The sequence below is a fragment of the Dendrobates tinctorius genome, unplaced genomic scaffold, assembly GCF_039654945.1.
Source record: "Dendrobates tinctorius isolate UK_male_01 unplaced genomic scaffold, ASM3965494v1 ptg000382l, whole genome shotgun sequence".
In the NCBI taxonomy this organism is placed as follows: Eukaryota; Metazoa; Chordata; class Amphibia; order Anura; family Dendrobatidae; genus Dendrobates; species Dendrobates tinctorius.
Genome location: NW_027362048.1, coordinates 157,339 through 177,186, shown reverse-complemented (window position 1 = coordinate 177,186; position 19,848 = coordinate 157,339). Strand labels below are relative to the sequence as shown.

The following is a 19,848-nucleotide window of genomic DNA, read 5'->3' as shown; positions in this document are numbered from 1 at the left end:
CAGACTGTATCACAGTCTGACACAAACTCCAGACAGTTACATAATGTTCAAAGCAGAGATTAATACATTTTAATTTAACAAGACCTGACACCCTTGCCTGAAAACCCACCCCCCTTTCCCCCCAATCCCCATTCCTTGAACCTTTTTATTAACAACCTGATTCATCACATCGTGATAAAAGTACATACAGCTTCATCGATGTTCAACTGTACAAGTAGAAATGCCCACAAGAGCAGTTAAACAACTCCCACCCTACTCTGCAACAACTCAGCTGATGCCACACCCGGATAATCCATCCATCCCACACATTTTCGAGTTTTGAATGTTGACCTCTCTTACGGTATATATTCCTTTCCATGAGAACAATTAAGTTTATCTTATTCACAAATTCTTTTTGAACGGGTGTTTTTTCATCTAACCAATGCATCGCAATAAGCTTCCTAGCCGCATACAGCATTCTTGCAATAGCCAATCTTTCACACTCATCAGTAGCAATATCATCCACACATCCCAAGAGGCAGGTCAGCGGATTAGCACAATATTAACTCCCATCACTTCCTGGATCAAATTGAGCACCTTCACCCAAAAGGACTGAAGGCGAGAACACGACCACATCATGTGTAGAAGGTCGGCTCCTTCCGAGCATCTTGGGCATTTTGAGTCTCCTCTAGTCCTGCCTTCATCATCCATACCGGGGTCCTGTACACCATATAGACTAAGGGTACCGTTACACCTAGCGACTCACCAGCGATCCCGACCAGCGATATGACGCGGTCAGGATCGCTGGTGCATTGCTAGGTGGTCGCTAGTGAGCTGCCACACAGGCAGATCTCGCTAGCGACATCGCTGGGGTCGGGGATCGCTACTTGCCTGTCAGACGTGGCGATCCTGCATCTTCCCGCCTGTGTCCACGCGTCGCTCATCGTCACAGCAGGAAGTTGACGACGAGAAATGATCCAGGAGCTTCTCGCGCGATCAGCGATAACCAGCGGGGGAGCCGGTTGGAGGTAAGTATCACATGCAGCGATATCGCTAGCAATATCGCTGCAACGTCACAAAATCGGTGACTTTACAGCGATATTGCTAGCGATATCGCAGTGTGTAACGGGGGCTTAAGTATAACTGTGACACCCTCCTAGCCTCACTCCTAGCTACCTTGGGGATATATTGTAATATGGACTCCCACTGAGACTCCGAAAGGGAACCCAAGTCTGCCATCCATTTTTCCCTTAGCATTAACGGATGCCTTAGTAAAAATGTGTCGGTAACAGGCCCCTGTACATTAAAATGGTAAACCCCCTCATGTTCCTCTGAGGTCCTATAAATTTCAACAGACTATCTGACTGCAAAACCACATGCCACACTTCATTATATTTGTTTAGGGCGTGTCTCAACCGCAAATACAAAGAATAACTTTTAACTCAAAGGAAACTCATTCCTGAGCATTTCAAACGTTTTGAGAACGCCACCATCAAACAACTGAGACGTGAACCAAATGCTGATACACCTCCACTGACCAAACCCAAATTCTCGGTTGTTTGATTTAATGGTGTGGCTCTTGAAACCGCGTTTCTAAGAGGTCTGGGTTTTCAGGTCGGGTGATTCAGACTATCATCCGGGCTAGGAAGCAGTCGTTGTCTCGGGGCTATTATCGGTCTTGGAAAGCCTATTTCTGTTGCTGTCAGGCTAATCACATGGCACCTATGTCCATTTCTCTCCCTTCTATTCTGTCTTTTTCTTCAGGCCAGTCTTGACGCAGGTCTTGCTCTCAGTTCTTTAAAGGGTCAGGTATCAGTCCTTTCCAGTAATTTCAAGAAGAACTTACCCTTCCATTCTCAGGTCATAACCTTTCCCAGGGGGTATTACATGCAGTGCCTCCATACCAGATACCACCACCTGTTGATCCTTAGGACCTCAGTTTAGTCCTTAGAGGCCCGCAGGAGTTCTCCCTTTGAACCACTTCAATAAATCTATCTGTTCTTTCTTGGAAGGTGGTGTTTCTTGTGGCAGATACTTCTATTAGGCGCGTCTCTGAATTTGTGGCTCTTTCCTGTTGCCTCCCTTTTCGTGGTTCTCCACCACGACAAGGTGGTTTTGCGGCCAATGCCTTCCTTCCTTCTTTCGCAAGGTGGTGTCCGCCTTTCATCTTAATGAGGATATTGTCCTCCCTTCCTTTTGCCTGGCTCCGACTCATCCTCTAGAGTGTTAACTGAACAGGTTAGACCTTGTCAGGGTGATGCGTGCCTATCTGGCTAGGTCCACCCTCTTCCGGAAGACTGACTGTTTGTTGTTCCTGAAGGTCTGCGTGGAGGATTGCAAGGCTACGATTGCTTGTTGGATCCGGACTGCAATCGTGGAAGTGTGCTGGGTCAAGTCAGAGTGCCTCCCCCTAGGATTAAGGCACACTCTACCAAAGCACTGTGCGCCTCCTGGGCAGTACGCTATAGGGCATCCGCCTTACAACTTTGCAAAGCGGGAATCTGGTCTTCCATCCACACATTTGCCAAATTTTACAAGGTCCATAACTACGCTTTGGCGGACGCTAGCCTAAGTATAAGGATCTTGCAGGTGGCAGTGGTTAGTTCTCTGACCTGAACGGAGTTTGTGCTGTTCCCTTCCCATGGGACAGCTTTGGGACATCCCATTGTTTCCAGTGTCCTCCAATGAATTGATAAAGAAAGCAGGATTTTTAGTTACCGTAAAATCTGTTTCTCAACGCCTTCATGGGGGGGGGGGGGGGAGGACACAGCTCCCTCCCAAATTTATCAGCTCTATTTACTGTATTTATATTGTTACTCTGAGTTTTTTTTTCGTTTCTCTTTTACACGCTGCTTCTCCTACTGCCTTCTCACTAACTAACCTAGTGACACTCGGTGGGGTGTACACTGCTGAGGAGCAAATTTTTTTGTGCATAGTGTCAGCCTCCTAGTAGCAGCAGCATACATCCATGGTTTCCTGTGTCCCCTAGTGAAGGATCCGAGAAATGTTACGGTGAGTAAGCAAAAATCCTGTTTTTGTCAGAGAGAAAATATTAGACTTCATCAAGATGATGCTTGCGCAGTAGCATCCATTGGAACGTGATAGATGCTACTGCGCAGGTGTGGCCACTGGTGCCATTTTGTTTTGAAAAAAAAAAAAAACTTAACTAAATAAAACAAATATATATAGTATCCCCCCGTTTGATGCTACAATGCAGGTGCTAGCGCCTGCCTGATGCATGTGATTTTTTTTTTTTTTTTTTTTCTAACAATATTACATGCAATATGTAAAATAGGGGGCAGGTCAGTGAGGGATCAGTGACCTGTCATAAGCCAGACAGATGCATATGTAAGCAGAGCACCACATGAAGTCCCTTCCACAGGCCATCCCGGGGCACAGGCATATCATTCGCCCAAAACTACAAATAAAGATTACACAACAACCTCAAGATGGATGTCCTCAACTAAGGTATCGTTTTAATTAGTATAATGGTGCCAACCTGACACTGTAGATTACTGTGCACAAACCTGCTGACAGGTTCCCTTTATTCATTATAACGGCGCCAGCCTGACAGTGTGTATGTTACTGTGCACAATCCTGCTGACAGGTTCCCTTTTTTCAGTATAACGGTGCCAGCCTGACACTGTGTAGATTACTGTGCACAATCCTGCTGACAGGTTCCCTTTATTCAGTATAACGGTGCCAGCCTGACACTGTAGGTTACTGTGCACAATCCTGCTGACAGGTTCCCTTTATTCAGTATAACGGTGCCAGCCTGACAGTGTGTGATTACTGTGCACAATCCTGCTGACAGGTTCCCTTTATTCAGTATAACGGTGCCAGCCTGACACTGTAGATTACTGTGCACAATCCTGCTGACAGGTTCCCTTTATTCAGTATAACGGTGCCAGCCTGACACTGTAGGTTACTGTGCACAATCCTGCTGACAGGTTCCCTTTATTCAGTATAACGGTGCCAGCCTGACAGTGTGTGTAGGTTACTGTGCACAATCCTGCTGACAGGTTCCCTTTATTCAGTATAACGGTGCCAGCCTGACACTGTAGATTACTGTGCACAATCCTGCTGACAGGTTCCCTTTATTCAGTATAACGGTGCCAGCCTGACACTGTGTAGGTTACTGTGCACAATCCTGCTGACAGGTTCCCTTTATTCAGTATAACGGTGCCAGCCTGACACTGTGTAGGTTACTGTGCACAATCCTGCTGACAGGTTCCCTTTAAAAAAAACAAAATTGGTTATCTTGTAATTTTCACACTGCTCAATGGAGCTTTTTTTAGACTTGCTTTTCCTATTTATACAAGGCTCCATATTATCAGGCAGGATTACAATGACAGGTAACACCTCTATACACAGGATCCACCACCCTCCACAATAGGCAATGTCACAGCTGACCCTGCTCCCGTCCCTTAACGTTCTTTACACTTGCTTATTAGAAACATAAAGGGTAAACTTTAGTTTCTTTTTCATAAAGCAATAATGAATGTAAAAATAAGCAACCTTGGAATATATCTTATCAGAGAAATTTGCTTCTTTCTCTGCCAGATTTGATCAGTCATTATCAAAATTCTCAATTCTGAGGTAAAATCTGTATTCAGTGAAGACTGTTTCCCATTACTGAGATAGGAGATGGCGGCTGATATGGACACACAACTATGTAGATGGGTGGAGCTGGAGACAGAGCTCCTCCCTCCTCTCCTTTCTATCTACATTGAATCTTATCAGTAGTAGCTGACTGATCAATTTTGGCAAAGGTACTGTCACACTTAGCGATGTACCAGCGCTCCCGACCAGCGATATGACGCGGTCAGGATCGCTGGTACATCGCTAAGTGGTCGCTAGTGAGCTGCCACACAGGCAGATCTCACCAGCGACATCGCAGGGGTCGGGGGTCGCTATATACCTTTCAGACGAGGCGATCCTGACGTCCTCCCGCCCACGTCCACGCGTCGCTCGTCACAGCAGGAAGCAGACGACGAGAAACGGCCCAGGACGTTCTCGTGCGATCAGCAGCGGGGGAGCAGTCATGGCTTAAAAGGGACTCTGTTTATGTGCAATGGCTGTTCAAACCAAGTACAGATTCTGTCAATCATTGCATGGCCAAACCTTCATGTACACCTTCCCACCTGCGTGGTTTCCATATATCTCCACCTTCTCTGAATCTATGAAGCCAGAGCTGTCAATCAAAGAGGAGGGGGTCGAGATTGAGGGGAAACAGGTGGGAAGGTGTGTATAATTGATTGGCCTCGCCATGAAGCCCTGAACGCCTTTACTTGGTTTGAACAGTCATTCTGTGCTGACAGTCCCTTTACACACAAGAGGTAAGGTCAGGGTCTGACTGTTGTGACTATGCACATTTATTATATAGATAATCTTGCTTTGAAAAGACATTTGTCCATCAAGTTAACTGAGGGATGGGAAATATCTTCAACCATACACGTTTTGTTTCCTGAAACAGAAAGTTAGCCTGAAAAAGCCTCTGTGCCAAGTGTGAAAATTTGCACCAGATCTATTTAATTTTTACCACAATTTTTTATGCACATAAAGATTGCCAAAATTAAAGTACTTTTAACACTAAAAACGGATTTAAACAATAGGAAATTTACTAATGATTGCTTCGCTATAAAATAAATGTTGATATACAGTGAGGAAAATAAGTATTTGATACACTGCCAATTTTGCAAGTTTTCCCACCTGCTAAAAAATGGAGAGGTCTGTAATTTTTAGCATAGGTGCACTTCAGCTGTGAGAGACACAATCTAAAAATCACATTGTATGATTTTTACATAATTAGCATTTTATTTCATGAAATAAGTATTTGATCACCTACCAACCAGCCAGAATTCAGGCTCAGACATGTTAGCTTTAAGATGACCTCCTCCTCTGCACTCTTTACCTGGATTAATTGCACCTGTTTGAATATACCTGTATGATAGACACCTGTCCAAACACTGAATCACACCCCAACCTCTCCACCATGGCCAGGACCAAAGAGCTGTCTAAGGCTAGTTTCACACTAGCGTTTGGAGGTGCAGCGCATGCTTGGCATGATTGTCCGCCCCCTGACGCGCCTCCTCCGGTCAGCTCCGCCTATGGGCGCATGGCGCTGCATGCGACCTGCGTACCCTATCTTTAGCATTTGGTACGCAGGCCGTGCGCAGCTATGCTTTTGCCGGTGCGTGCGTCCTTTTGACGCTGCGCCAACCAATGCCAAACGCTCTGTGTTGCGTTTTGATGCGCCCGGCGCAGCGTCAAAAGGACACATTCACCGGCAAAAGCATACCTGCGCACGGCCTGCGTACCCAATGCTAAAGATGGGGTAGGCAGGTCGCATGCAAAACGTCATGCGGCCATAGGCGGTGCTGACCGGAGGAGGCGGGCAGGGGGCGGAGCATCACACCGAATGTGCGCTGCGCCTCCAAACGCTAGTGTGAAACTAGCCTAAGGACACCAGGGACAAATCTGTAGACCTGCACAAGGCTGGAATGGGCTACATGATAAGCAAGCAGATTGGTGAGAAGGCAACAAGCAACTGTTAGCACAATTATTAAAAAATGGAAGAAACACAAATGCATATTGATCTTCGGTCTTGGGCTTAATGCATGATCTTGCCTCATGGAGTAAGGATGATTTTGAGAAAGATCAGAAATCACTCCAGAACTACACGGGAGGACCTGGTCATTGACCTGAAGAGAACTGGGACCACAGTCTCAAACATTATCATTAGCATTAAAATCCTGCAGGGCACACAAGGTCCCCCTGCTCACGCCAGGACATGTCCAGACCGGTTGAAGTTCGCCAGTGACCATCTGGATGGTCCAGCGGGGAGGCATAGGAGAATTTCATGTGGTCAGATAAGACCAAAATTGATATTTTTGGTATCAATTCCACTTGCCATGTTTGGAGGAAAAAGGATGAGTAGAACTCAAAGAACTGTCCCAGCTGTGAAGCATGGTGAGGGAAGCATCATACTTTGGGGGTGTTTATCTGCAAAGGGAACAGGGCGACTGCACTGTATTGAAGGGAGGGTGGATGGTGTCATGTATTGGGAGATTTTTCCCAACAACCTCCTTCCCTCAGTAAGAGCAGGTTCAGGCTCAGGTCTTTCAGCATTACAATGACCAGAAATACACAGCCAGGGCAACTATGAAGTGGCTCCGTAAGAGGCTGTTTAGGGTCCTGCAGCGGGCGTAGCCAGTCTCCAGATCTGAACCCAATAGAAAATCTTTGGAGGGAGCTGAAACTCAATGTTGCCCATCGCCAGCCCTGAAATCTGGAAGATCTGTATGGAGGAGTGGGCCCAAATCCCTGCTGGGAGTGTGTGCAAATTTAGGGAAGAACTACAGGAAACGTCTGACCTCTTTAATTGCAAAGGTTTCTGTACCAAATATTAACTTCTGTTTTTCTATTGTATAAAATTATTTCAGGTAATAAAATTTAAATTTTATGTAAAAATCATTAAATGTGAGTTTCTGGATTTTGTGTTATTAAAGGTTGTCTCTCACAGGTGAAGTGTACCTACGATATAAATGACAGACCTCTCCATTCTTTGTAGGTGGGAAAACTTGCAAAATTGGCAGTGTATCAAATACTTATTTTCATCACTGTATGCCTAGCCTGTAATTTTATCATGTAGTCTTTCTCAGTGTTTTCCCCAATGTTTAAATGTTAGACTAGTGTTTAGTTTTTTTTTTTCTGCAGAGTAACCCAGCGACGCTTTTGAGACACCCATTCCCTTCTGCCCTGTCCCCACTTCAGCGGGCACAGCTTATAGGAGGAGCTCAGGTAACCCTCATTTGTCTCTATATGGGGGGGCTAAGTACTGTATCTCTTACCCTATTACTTCTCATGAGAGGGACAAGTAATGCATAGTATTGACCTGAAAGGTTTTTAAGCATAATTAATCAACTGCAGAGTTGAAGTTTGCCTCTAAGTTTTCAGATCAGAAATCTTTGACCATGAATATATTTTTCCAAACATAGTTTACACCACCTTTTTAAAGGTGTACACCTGGGATACAAAACAGTATTCACATTTACATACCATCAAAAACTACAAGGCTAAGTTCACACTAGGCGTTTTTGCAGCCCTAGCTGCGTTTCACAGTACTAGCAAAGTCTGAGATTTCAGAAATCTCATGCACACAGCTTGGTTCTTTTTGTCAGTATTTTGTGCTTTGCATGTTTTTTAAACAATGGAACATGTCGCTTCTTTCAGCATTTTTCACTCATTGAAATGAATGGGTAGCTGAAAAAATGCACCAAAATCACCGGTATCCTGTATTGCGGTGTTTTTTGTGCCAAAACCTGATTCTTTAAAATAGGACTTTTTTCAGCACTAAACTAATCAGCATGCACAAGAGACAAATCTAGCATGCCAAAACCACAGCAAAAAAACACAAGGAAAACATGCTGTTTTGCAGCTTCTTTTCTGCCAAGTTATCAGGTTTTGCTGCAGAAAAAATCCTGAAAAAACACCAAGTGTGAGATTACCCTTAAGGCTCACATCCATAATAATGTTTAGTTGTCACATTGTGTGTTTTTCAGAACTATTCACTGTGACGGAGATGCTGCTCCTATGGCTATGTGCCCACGATTAGGATATTGCAGTGTTGTGAACGCAGCATATTTTCACTGCATCCAAAACGCTGCTTTCTAGTCATGCAGGTAAATCTGCTGTTTTCGCTGAACCATGCGGATTTCCTGCATGTAATGAATGGCTATGGATGAGACTATGCAGCGAAGACTAGGGTGTCCGCTGGAGATAATTGACATGCTGCAGCTCGTAAACCTGCGCTGCCGGTGAGTTCACGCAGTGTCAAATCTCCACAGTGGATAGTGAGAATGCGATTTCTCAAAATCCCATCCTCTGTGCTTGTAACCTAGAGCACAGCAATCTGGATGCAGTGCAGATGTGCTGCACCCAAAGCGCTGCTATTCTGGATCGCGGGCACATACCCTTAGCTCTGGATAAAAGGGGGTTGGGCATGCAGAGCAAAAAGGATAGGAAGACAAATGACATCAGGCTTGGTCAGAGGCTGGATGCTGAACAAGCAATAAACATGTCGTACCCCCTGATCATTATCAAGGGGCTTATATTTGGAGCCACACAGACTACACTCCCTGATCTGTGATGTGCAGATTGGGGGCCAGTCAGGATTTGCATTTACATCAGATAGGTAGTTCTGAGTAGCACAAACTGTGACAATTGAGAACACTAATCTGAATGTGAGCCTTTATTATTTTTGAAGTGGTCTGTGGGAGTTGCTCTTTATTTCTCTGGAGTACTCTTTAATTTTAAGAGTACATCTGTTTTTTTTCATCAGTGGTGTTCTTTTGAATAGAAGAAGAATTTGTCAGTACAGTGCCTGGTTGGCCTCTGCATAGTCTTCTCAGTTATACTTTGCAGAGCTAAAGAGCATTTTTTTTTCATTAAGCCAGGTTTAACAATCCTAGGAAAACTCCATTGCCAATATTTAATGAATTCAATGTATGGAGTAGATTTGAAACGTAAGAAGCAGTCAGAATCAAGATGTGTAACATGTTCATGTTTGTGGTCCAGTATAAGAGGAGATTCAGCAGTAGTTCTTTTTCTGGGTTCTTTTTCTGCTTGTGGATCCTGGTTTGTCAATAATTCAAGTCACCTACAACATAGTTGTTGAGCTGAAGATGTGAAGCATATGGTGTTAAGGGTCTCAAGAAAATTTCTCCTTCACGTCGGGGACACAGTCCAAGGGTTATAGCTACTGGGAGGCTGACGCTAAGTAGATAAAGGAAAGCTACCAGAAAGTTGTTTAAAGCAGATGTATGTGTGTATACGGTATACATCTATCTCAAAAATAAGGAATGGAGCTTTTGCAATTTAGTCCCTGGGGCCTTTTTAGATTGTCTTCCCATTATTTCAGGAGACAACATATCGACAATAAGTGATCCGAACAATATCTTTGTTATTAAAGTTGGTAATGAACATGTGCAAAGGTTCTTGTAGAGGGCAGGAGGAGCTGTGACATCTAATGTGATTGGTAGATCCTGTGCTATCAGCTGTATATCGAGGCATTACCTGTCATTGTATTCTTTTATAATATGGAGTGGAACCACTAAACAGCAAAACATGCAGTGTGAACATAGCCATATGGGTATTTTATCTGGTTTAATTTTCCCAAGAGATATCTGTTCTTTATTAGCGGTACCCGTCCAGATTTTTCATTTCTGGTGCTTGCTACTACTTGATTCAGCTGAGTGTCTCCAGGAGGAGTGTTGTTAGTGGGGAGAACAAACACTTCATTACTTATGTCCACCTCCTATTAGTAGCAGTTATAACCCAACGTCTGTGTCCCCAAATGAATGTAAGGAGAAATTTAATTTACAGTGAGTAACAACAAAAATTCATTTGTCGTTGCTTACTGTTGCCCATGAAAAATCTCCGGAAATGGTTGTTTATCCCTTTGCAATTTTTCTTACATTAGGGTCAATATTGCTGTTGCATGATATATTTTTTTATCACTTGCCTGTCTTATTTTTTCCATTTTAATCGTTCAGAATTTTAGGGGTTTTTTTTTTGTTTTTTTTCTTCTCTAACTTATGTTTTTTTGTTTTTTTTTCAGGCAGCAGCAGGCCGGATGTCTCCTAGTCAGTATGCTCGTACTGGTGGCCTCCATGGGCCTGTTATGGCTGGTGTCACACCTAAGCTTTTACAGGGACATGTAGGGTCGATGGTTCCACCAGGAAGTGGAGGGTTCCGTCCCTTTTTCGGTGTTCCCTCTGCAGCTGCCCCAGGAGCCCATTCGAAAAATATAAGGTAGATTGTCAAATGAATAAAAGTAAAGTTAAAAAGGTATTCTGATTTCAGTAATAGCTTCATTATGCTATGAAAATGTATAGTTTTCTAATAGTTAGATCCAGAAATATTTGGACCTTGACGCAAGTTTTGGCATTTTGTTTACCAAAATATATTCATGATGCAGATATATAATTAATATGGGCATAAAGTGCAGACTCTCTGCTTTCATTTGAGAGTATTCACATCCTAATTGGAGTAAGGGATTAGGAATTACAGCTATTTATTATGTAGATGCCTCCTTTTTTTTTTTTTTTTTTTTTTTTTTTTTTTATAAAGGGACCAAAGGTAATTGAATATCTCAAAAGCTCTTTAATAGGCTGCTTGGATTATTCCCTTTTTAATCCATCATCAGTTGTGCGGTAAAAGAACTGGAGCTGAATTTCATTTAATCCATCATCAGTTGTGCGGTAAAAGATCTGGAGCTGAATTTCACGTGTGGCATTTATATTTGCAAGCTGTTTCTGTGAACCCACAACATGTGGTCAATGGAGTAGAAACAGACCATCTTTAGGCTGAAAAAAAAAAAAATCCGTCAACATCCACAGAAGACAACAGTGGTGGATGGTCTCCAAATCCTTTCCATGGTGAAGAAAAACCCCTTCACAACATCCATTCAATTGAAGAACACTCTACAGGAAGTAGGTGTATCAGTTTCTTAGTCTACCATAATGAGATGACTCCATGAGAGCAAATACAAAGGGCTCACCTCAAGGTTCAAACCTTTAATCAGCCTTAAAAAATAAAGGCCAGATTAGACTTTGCCAAAAAACAACTAAAGAAGCCAGCACACGTCTGGAAAGCATTCTTTGGACAGCTGAAACTAAGATCAGCCTGTACCAGAATGATGGGAAGAAGAAAGTATGGAGAAGGTTTGGAATGGCTCATGATCCAGAACACTCCACATCCTCTGTAAAACATGGTGGAGGCAGTGTGATGACATGGGCATGCATGGCCTCCAATGGCACTGGATCACTTCTGTATATTGATGGTGAGACTGAAGACAGAACAGTTGGATGAACTCTGAACTGTACAGGGCTATACTTTGTGCTCAGATTCAACCAAATGCAGCAAGGATGATTCGACCGTGCTTCCCAGCACAAATGGACAATGATCCAATACCTGTGAAAGTAACCCAGGAGTTTAAGGCAAAGAACTGGAATATTGTGCAATAGCCGAGTCACTCACCAGATTTCAACCCCATCGATCATGCATTTCAAATCCTTAAGATAAATCTTTAAATGGATTTTCCTGCAAACAAAAGTTCATTTTAAACACTAGATCTTTGAATAATAAGTTCCACAATTGGATGGTTGAAAAAAAATGTTCCTGTGCTGAAATCTTATAAATGTGCCCCTGCTGTGTAATGGTTGTCTGACCGAGCAGAGACATGGTCTGATCATACCACAGCTCCTGGGCAGGGGATCAAGCAAAATAGAGTATAAAGACAGGACAGCATGGGATCACAGCTGATAATTTCTGTGAGGTAAAACATTTCCCTACCTGTTCTTGAACAATCAACTGTGATCCCCATGCAGTAATGTCTGTATTCTCTTTTGCTTCGTCCCCTGCCCAGGATATGATCAGACCATGTCCCTGTACGGTTAAGGCCCCGTCACACACAGCGAGATCGCTGGTAACTCTAATCTACCATATATCGTAGAAATGAGGGAGGAACGAAGAGATCCCAAAAATATTAAATACAATAAATTTTATTCAGGTAGTTTTAAAATACAAAACTGAGAGTTAAAAAGCATAATGCTGTCCAGGGGACACTGAGCAAAGAAAGTATATAATAAATATAGATATTAAATCTACAGTACACTGTGCTATGATATACTATGCCAATTCAACATTATATGTCTCTCAGTTAGTGCAATACAGCATGCAGTAATATCCAAAAGAACGATTCACAGGCGCTTTCAGCATTCATGTGATACAGGCAAAAATAGCCATATGAAGAAAATAAATATTCTTGCATACCAAAAGTCATAAAGTTGGACACAAGTGTGACCGCTATAATATTAGCACCACCAAGTGAAGAAACTAGATTGTAATATGGGTGTAAAGTAAAGAGAGACCTATTACCTGGTCACAGACATGTGTAGCTCAGCGTCCCCTTACCCCGACGCACGATTCGTCGCCCCCGGAAGAAGCTGGCGGCGAAACGCTAAATAGCGTGCTCAATAGCGCAAATGGTCACCAGTGCACTGTGGGAGGATTCACAAGTCTGCAGTTAGAGTGACTGCAGACTTGTCATTTTTGACTAGACTATCTCTTTAAAAATGAACATTTTGTTAATGGTAAAGTCAATTTACTTTTGAAATGCAGAAGCTGTGTAGAAAAATGGTTGGGCTGTGTGCACACGTCCGGAACTCCCGCGGATTCTATGCGTTTTTGCCGCATTTTTTTTTTTGCCTCAAACGCTGCTAAAACGGATAAAATAAGCAAGCCATTGTATTCAATGGCGTTCCGCACATGCTGTGCTAATGCTGCTTATTTTTCCGTGGCAAAATCGCATCGCGGAAAAATACGCAGCATGCTCATTCTTTGTGCGGTCGCCGCTGTGTCACATGTAGTGAGATCGCTGTTGCGTCACAAAATCAGTGACACATCAGTGATCTCGCTATGTGAGATGGGGCCTTAACTTCTGGTACCTTTCCTTCTGCTTTCAAACATACCACAATCACGCCTATCCTCAAAAAAAATCCCTTGACACGAGTGCTATGTCCAGCTAACGCTCGTTATCTTTGCTCCCATTTGCTTCCAAATGCCTTGTACAGCATGTCGACGCTGAACTTTTCTCTCGCTTTGTATCTAACTCGTTCTTCGACAACCTACAATCTGGCTTCTGTCCCCACCATTCCACTGAGACTGCCCTGACCAAACGTACTAACAGACAGTTCTCTCTATACTCCTCCTTCTAGTCCTGTCCTCTGCCTTCAACACAGTTGATCACTGCCTCCTACTACAGATCCTCTCTTCCATTGGTGTCAAAGACCTTGCCCTATCCTTGATCTCCGCATACCTTACCAACGGAATATTTAGCGTTTCCTACTCCCATACTACCTCCACATCTCGCCCTCCTTCTGTTGGTGTCCCTCAAGGCTCTGTCTTAGGACCCCTAATCTTCTCAATCTATACCCTTGGCCTGCGACAACTCATAAGGTCTTGGCTTCCAGTACTTTCTATATGCTGATGACACTCAGATCTACCTTTCTGGTCCAGATGTCACCTCTCTGCTCTCCAGAATCCCAGAGTGTCTATCAGCCATATCCTCCTTTTTCTCCTCTCGCTTCCTCAGACTCAAAGTGGACAAATGTGAACTAATTATTTTTACATCTTAATCATCTCGCATTTCTTCCCTACCATATCCATCTATCACAATAAATGACATCACATTTTTCCCTGTCCCGTAAATCCGCTGCATCGGAGTAACCCTTGACTCTGCCCTGTCCTTCAAACCACACATCCAAGCTCTCGTCACCTCCTGTCGCCTCCAGCTCAAAAATGTTTCCAGAATCCATCCTTTCCTCAACCCTCAGGCCGGTTTCACATTCGCGCTTTTGAGCGCAGTGACGGCCTGCGCACGGCCGCCGCTAAGCCCCGCCCCCTGCCCCGCCTCCACCAGTATCGCCGCCTCCGGGCGCATGACGTTGCATGCGTCATGCGTCCCCTATCTTCATCACAGAGGGCGCAGGCCGTGCGCAGTCTGCGCACAGTCTGCGTTTGGCGGCGCATGCGTCCTTTTGACGGTGCGCCGAGCAGCGCCAAACGCAACCTGTTGCATTTTGGTTGTGCTCGGCGCACCGTCAAAAGGACGCATGCGCCGTCAAACGCAGACTGTGCGCAGACTGCGCACGGCCTGCGCCCTCTGTGATGAAGATAGGGGACGCATGCAACGTCATGCGCCCGGAGGCGGAGATACTGGTGGAGGCGGGGCAGGGGGCGGGGCTTAGCGGCGGCCGTGCGCAGGTCGCCGCTGCGCTCAAAAGCGCGAATGTGAAACCGGCCTTACTCTACCAAAATGCTTGTGCATGCCGTTATCTCCCGCCTCGACTACTGCAGCATCTTCCTCTGTGACCTACCTTCTAACACTCTTGCACCTATCCAGTCCGTCCTTAATTCTGCTGCCCGACTAATGAATCTCCCCGCTAAACTCCTGTATATTTATTGCCAAAATAGTTATGCCTTTATTTTAACCCCTTTACGACCTTAGACGTATCCTTGTAAATCTCTGAAATCCATGATTCAGACAGTGCGCGGTGCAAGATTTCCTATGAGGCAGATGGATACACTGTGGACACTGTCTGACCTGTTTTGTACACCTCTGAAAAAAGGACACTGCTGATCAAAGGCCTGACAGTCAACAGTATCTGCTGCGTCATTAAAGTGAATGGATCCCTCGGGGGTTTCATCTGAATTGCGTCACTTGGAGATTTACAGGGAAACACCAATATAGGTGCTCAGTGTAGAGCGCAGCATAAATGTGCTCCAGAATGTTACGTAAAATGTTCATAATTTAAAGCTTCAACTCAGTCCACAAAAAAGGGCAAGTCCCCACTCCCGTCCGTCATCTGTCAATGAAAAACTGTCGACCAAAACTGTGCCGCTAACTATAGACCTGTCTCTAATCTTCCCTTCATCTCTAAACTCCTCCAACGCCTGATTCACTCCCGTCTTATCCGCTATCTCTCTGATAAATCTCTTCTCGACCCTCTTTAATCCGGTTTCCGCTCTCTACACTCTACTGAAACTACCCTCACTAAAGTCTCTAGTGATCTACTAACAGCTAAATTTAATGGTCACTACTCCATGCTAATTTTCCTAGATCTCTCCGCAGCATTCAACCCTGTGGATCGTCAGCTCCTTCTCACTATGCTCTGCTCTATCGGCCTCAAGGACGCCTTTCTGTCCTGGTTCTCGTCTTACCTCTGACTGCTCCTTCACTGTATCTTTTGCTGGTTCCTCCTCTCATCTTCCACTTACTGTTGGGGTTCCTCAAGGATCAGTCCTGGGGTTCCTCAAGGATCAGTCCTAGGCCCTCTCTTCTTTGTATACTGCCCCTATTGGACAAGCAATCAGATTTTGGTTTCCATTACCATCTCTATGCTGATGACACCCAATTATACACCTTCTCTCCTGACATCATGCCTGCCTTTTCAGAAAACACCATACAATTTATGCATTTAATAGCCCTATGTGTCTGTACTTGTACATATTCTGGCTGATAACCGGTTCAAGCAGCATTACATGAACACCCGATTTATGGCTGATCTGAACAGTGAAAGCAATTGTTGCCACCCTTCGTGTCTCCCCTATTTCCTCATAGATTGTAAGCTTGCGAGCAGGGTCCTCGTTCCTTTTGGCATCTGTTGATCTACCGTATCTTTGGGATTATAAGATGCACTCTCCCCCCAAATTTGGGTAGGAAAATGGGGGTAATCTTATAATTCGGATAACCTTATGGGCGTGCTGCTGCGCTGTGTCCGGCCCTGCAGTTCTGTGATTTCCTGTGTGGTGGACTCTGGGCAAAATGGCCGCTGGGGAGGGCGGCACATTCGCAAATGTCGTCAGATCTCCCTGTAGCAACGCCGCACATCGGAACACCCCCTCATCCCAGCCTGGGACCCCGCTTTATCGCAACCACCACCCCCTGATAAACAGTAAGACGCAGGGATTATAAGACGCACCGCCATTTTATTAAAAAAAAAAAAAAAAGTTTTCCTATTTTTCTCAAAATTTGGGGTGCGTCTTATAATCCAAAAAATATGGTATGTTTGTTATGCTGTAAAGTCTATTGTCTGTACAAGTCCCCTCTAAAATGTAAATTGCTGCGGAATTTGTTGGCGCTATAGAAATAAAAGTGTTATCTGGGGCTCTCCAAATGCAACATGGCGTCATCTAATTATGCCATCAAATTTTAAGTTCAAATAGTGAAATGGTGCTCCTTCCTTTCCAAGCCCTGCTGTGTACCCAAACAGTGGCTTTCTCCCACATATGGGGTATCGACATGCTCAGGAGATATAGCACAACAATGTCTGGGGTCCATTTTTTTCCTGTTACCCTTGCAAAAATATGAAAAAAGGGTCTAAAGTAAAATTTGTAACCGTTCACATTCTAAAAATTCCTGTGAAGCACGTGAAGAGTTATTAAACTTCTTGAATGTGGCTTAGAGCATCTTGAGGTGTTTGTAGAATGGTGTCACTTTAGGGTATTTTCTACCATATACACCCCTCAAAGTCACTAAATAAATAAAATGGTTTTGTAAATTTTATTAGTAAAATGAGAAATTGCTGGTAAACTTTTAACCCTTAAAACTTTCTTACCCACTTAACCCCCAAGGGTGGTTTGCACATTCATGACCGGGCCAATTTTTACAATTCTGACCACTGTCCCTTTATGAGGTAATAACTCTGAAATGCTTCCATGGATCCCGGTGATTCTGACATTGTTTTCTCGTGACATATTGTACTTCATGCTAGTGGTAAAATTTAATTCATATAACTTGCGTTTATTTGTGAAAAAAACGGAAATTTGGCGAAAATTTTGAAAATTTCGTAATTTTCCAACTTTGAATTTTTATGCCCTTAACGCAGAGATACAGCACACAAAAAACTTAAGTAACATTTCCCACATGTTTACTTTACATCTGCACAATTTTGGAACCAAAAGTTTTTTTTTTTTTGTTAGGAAGTTATAAGGGTTAAAAGTTGACCAGCGATTTCTCATTTTTGCAACACCATTTTATTTTTACGGATCACATTTGAAGCCACTTTCCGGGGTCTATATGATAGAAAATACCCAAAAGTGACACCATTCTAAAAACTGCACCCCTTAAGGTGCTCAAAACCACATTCAAGAAGTTAATTTAACCCTTCAGGTGCTTCATAGGAATTTTTTGAATATTTAAACTTTAACTTTTTAAAAAAAAAAAATACTTCAGGTTCAATTTTTTTATTTTACCAAGGGTAACAGGAGAAATTGGACTGCAAAAGTTATTGTGCAGTTTGTCCTGAGTATGTTGATACCTGATATGTGGGGGGGGGGAACCACTGTTTCGGTGCATGGCAGAGCTCAGAAGGGAAGGAGCGCCGTTTGACTTTTTCAATGCAAAATTGGCTGGAATTCTGATCGGACGCCATGTCACGTTTGGAGAGCCCCCTGATGTACCTAAACAGTGGAAACCCCTCACAAGTGACCCCATTTTGGAAACTAGACCCCCCATGGAACTTATCTAGATGTGTGGTGAGCACTTTGAACCCCCCAGTGCTTCACAGAAGTTTATAACGCCCGGGCGTGAAAATAAAAAAATCGTATTTTTTCCACAAACAAGATCTTTTAGTCACCAATTTTTTTATTTTCCGAAGGGTACCAGGAGAAATTGGACCCCAAAAGTTGTTGTCCAATTTGTCCTGAGTACGCTCATACACCATATGTGGGAGAAAACTACTGTATGGGCACACGCCAGGGCTCGGAAGGGAAGTAGTGACGTTTTGGAATGCAGACTTTGATGGAATGCTCTGCGGGTGTCATGTTGCCTTTGGAGAGCCCCTAATGTACCTAAACAGTGGAAACCCCCCACAAGTGACCCCATTTTGGAAACTAGACCCCCTAAGGAACTTATCTAGATGTGTGGTGAGCACTTTGAACCCCCAAGTGCTTCACAGAAGTTTATAACGCCCAGGCGTGAAAATAAAAAAATCATTTTTTTCCACAAAAATGATATTTTTGCCCCCAATTTTTTATTTTCCTAAGGGTAACAGGAGAAATTGGACCCCAAAAGTTGTTTTGCAATTTGTCCTGAGTAGGCGGATACCCTATATGTGGGGGTAAAACACTGTTTGGGCCCATGTCAGAGCTTGGAAGGGAAGGAGCACCATTTGACTTTTTCAACGCAGAATTGGCTGGAATTGAGATCAGGCGCCATGTTGCGTTTTGAGACCACCTGATGTGCCTAAACAGTGGAAACCCCCCAATTCTAACTCAAACCCTAACCCCAACACACCCCTAGCCCTAAAATGGAAATACATTTTCTTTTAATTTTATTATTTTTCCCTAACTAAGGGGGTCAGAACGGGGGTTTTGATTTACTATTTATGGCGGTTTTTATGTTTTGCAGCTGTCGCACGCTAAAAGACGCTTTTTATTGTAAAAACTGTTTTTGCATCACCACATATTGAGAGCTATAATTTTTCAATATTTTGACGCACAGTCATGTGAGGTCTTATTTTTTGCGGGACGAGTTGGCGTTTTTATTAGTATCATTTTCGGGCACGTGACATCTTTTGATCGATTTTTATTCCGATTTTTGGGACGCAGAATGAACAAAAACCAGCGTTTCATGAATTTCTTTTGGGGGTGCGTTTACACCGTTCCGCCTGCGGTAAAATTGATAAAGCGCTTTTATTCTTCGGGTCAGTACTGTTACTGCGATACCTCATTTATGTCGTTTTTTATGTTTTGGCGCTTTTATGCAATGAAAACCATTTTATATAAAAAAATTATTTTTGCATCGCTTTATTCTGCGAGCTCTAACTTTTTAATTTTTTTGCTGATGATACTGTATGGCGGCTCTTTTTTTTTTGCGGGACAAGATGACCTTTTCAGCGGTACCATGGATATTTATATGCGTCTTTTTGATCGCGCGTTATTGCACTTTTTGTTCGGCGGTATGATGATATATCTTTTGATTTTTTAAGGGGTTCGCTAAAGGGTTTAACTAATGGGGACAGTTTTATAGGGCGGGGCGATACCAAATATGTGTACTTTTATTGTTTTGTTTTTTTTTAAATTTCCAAAAAAATGAATTTATTAGGGAATATTTTTTTTTTTAAATTTATTTAGTGATTTTTTTTTTTTTTTTAATTATTTTTACACTTTATTTTTTTTTTTACTTTATTACATTGTCCCAGGTGGGACATCTGGGGGCTCGCTAATCTGTCACATCACAGATCACTGTGACAGATCAGCGATCTGTCACAGGCACTGCACAAGGCTTCCTCCTTGCCTGCG

At 43.4% G+C, this 19,848-nt stretch overlaps 1 protein-coding gene across 4 annotated transcripts in view; it reads left to right on the top strand.

Moving 5' to 3' along the window:
• Positions 1-19,848, top strand: part of PATL1 (PAT1 homolog 1, processing body mRNA decay factor) — a 155,473-nt gene that overhangs the window by 62,368 nt on the left and 73,257 nt on the right. For 3 of the 4 annotated variants that reach the window (XM_073563152.1, XM_073563150.1, XM_073563149.1), the window contains 2 exons: positions 7,699-7,782; positions 10,601-10,794. In XM_073563152.1, the coding sequence (XP_073419253.1) occupies positions 7,699-7,782; positions 10,601-10,794 (278 nt within the window). The remainder of the gene's footprint in view (positions 1-7,698; positions 7,783-10,600; positions 10,795-19,848) is intronic. The other variant, XM_073563151.1, reaches the window with a different exon arrangement.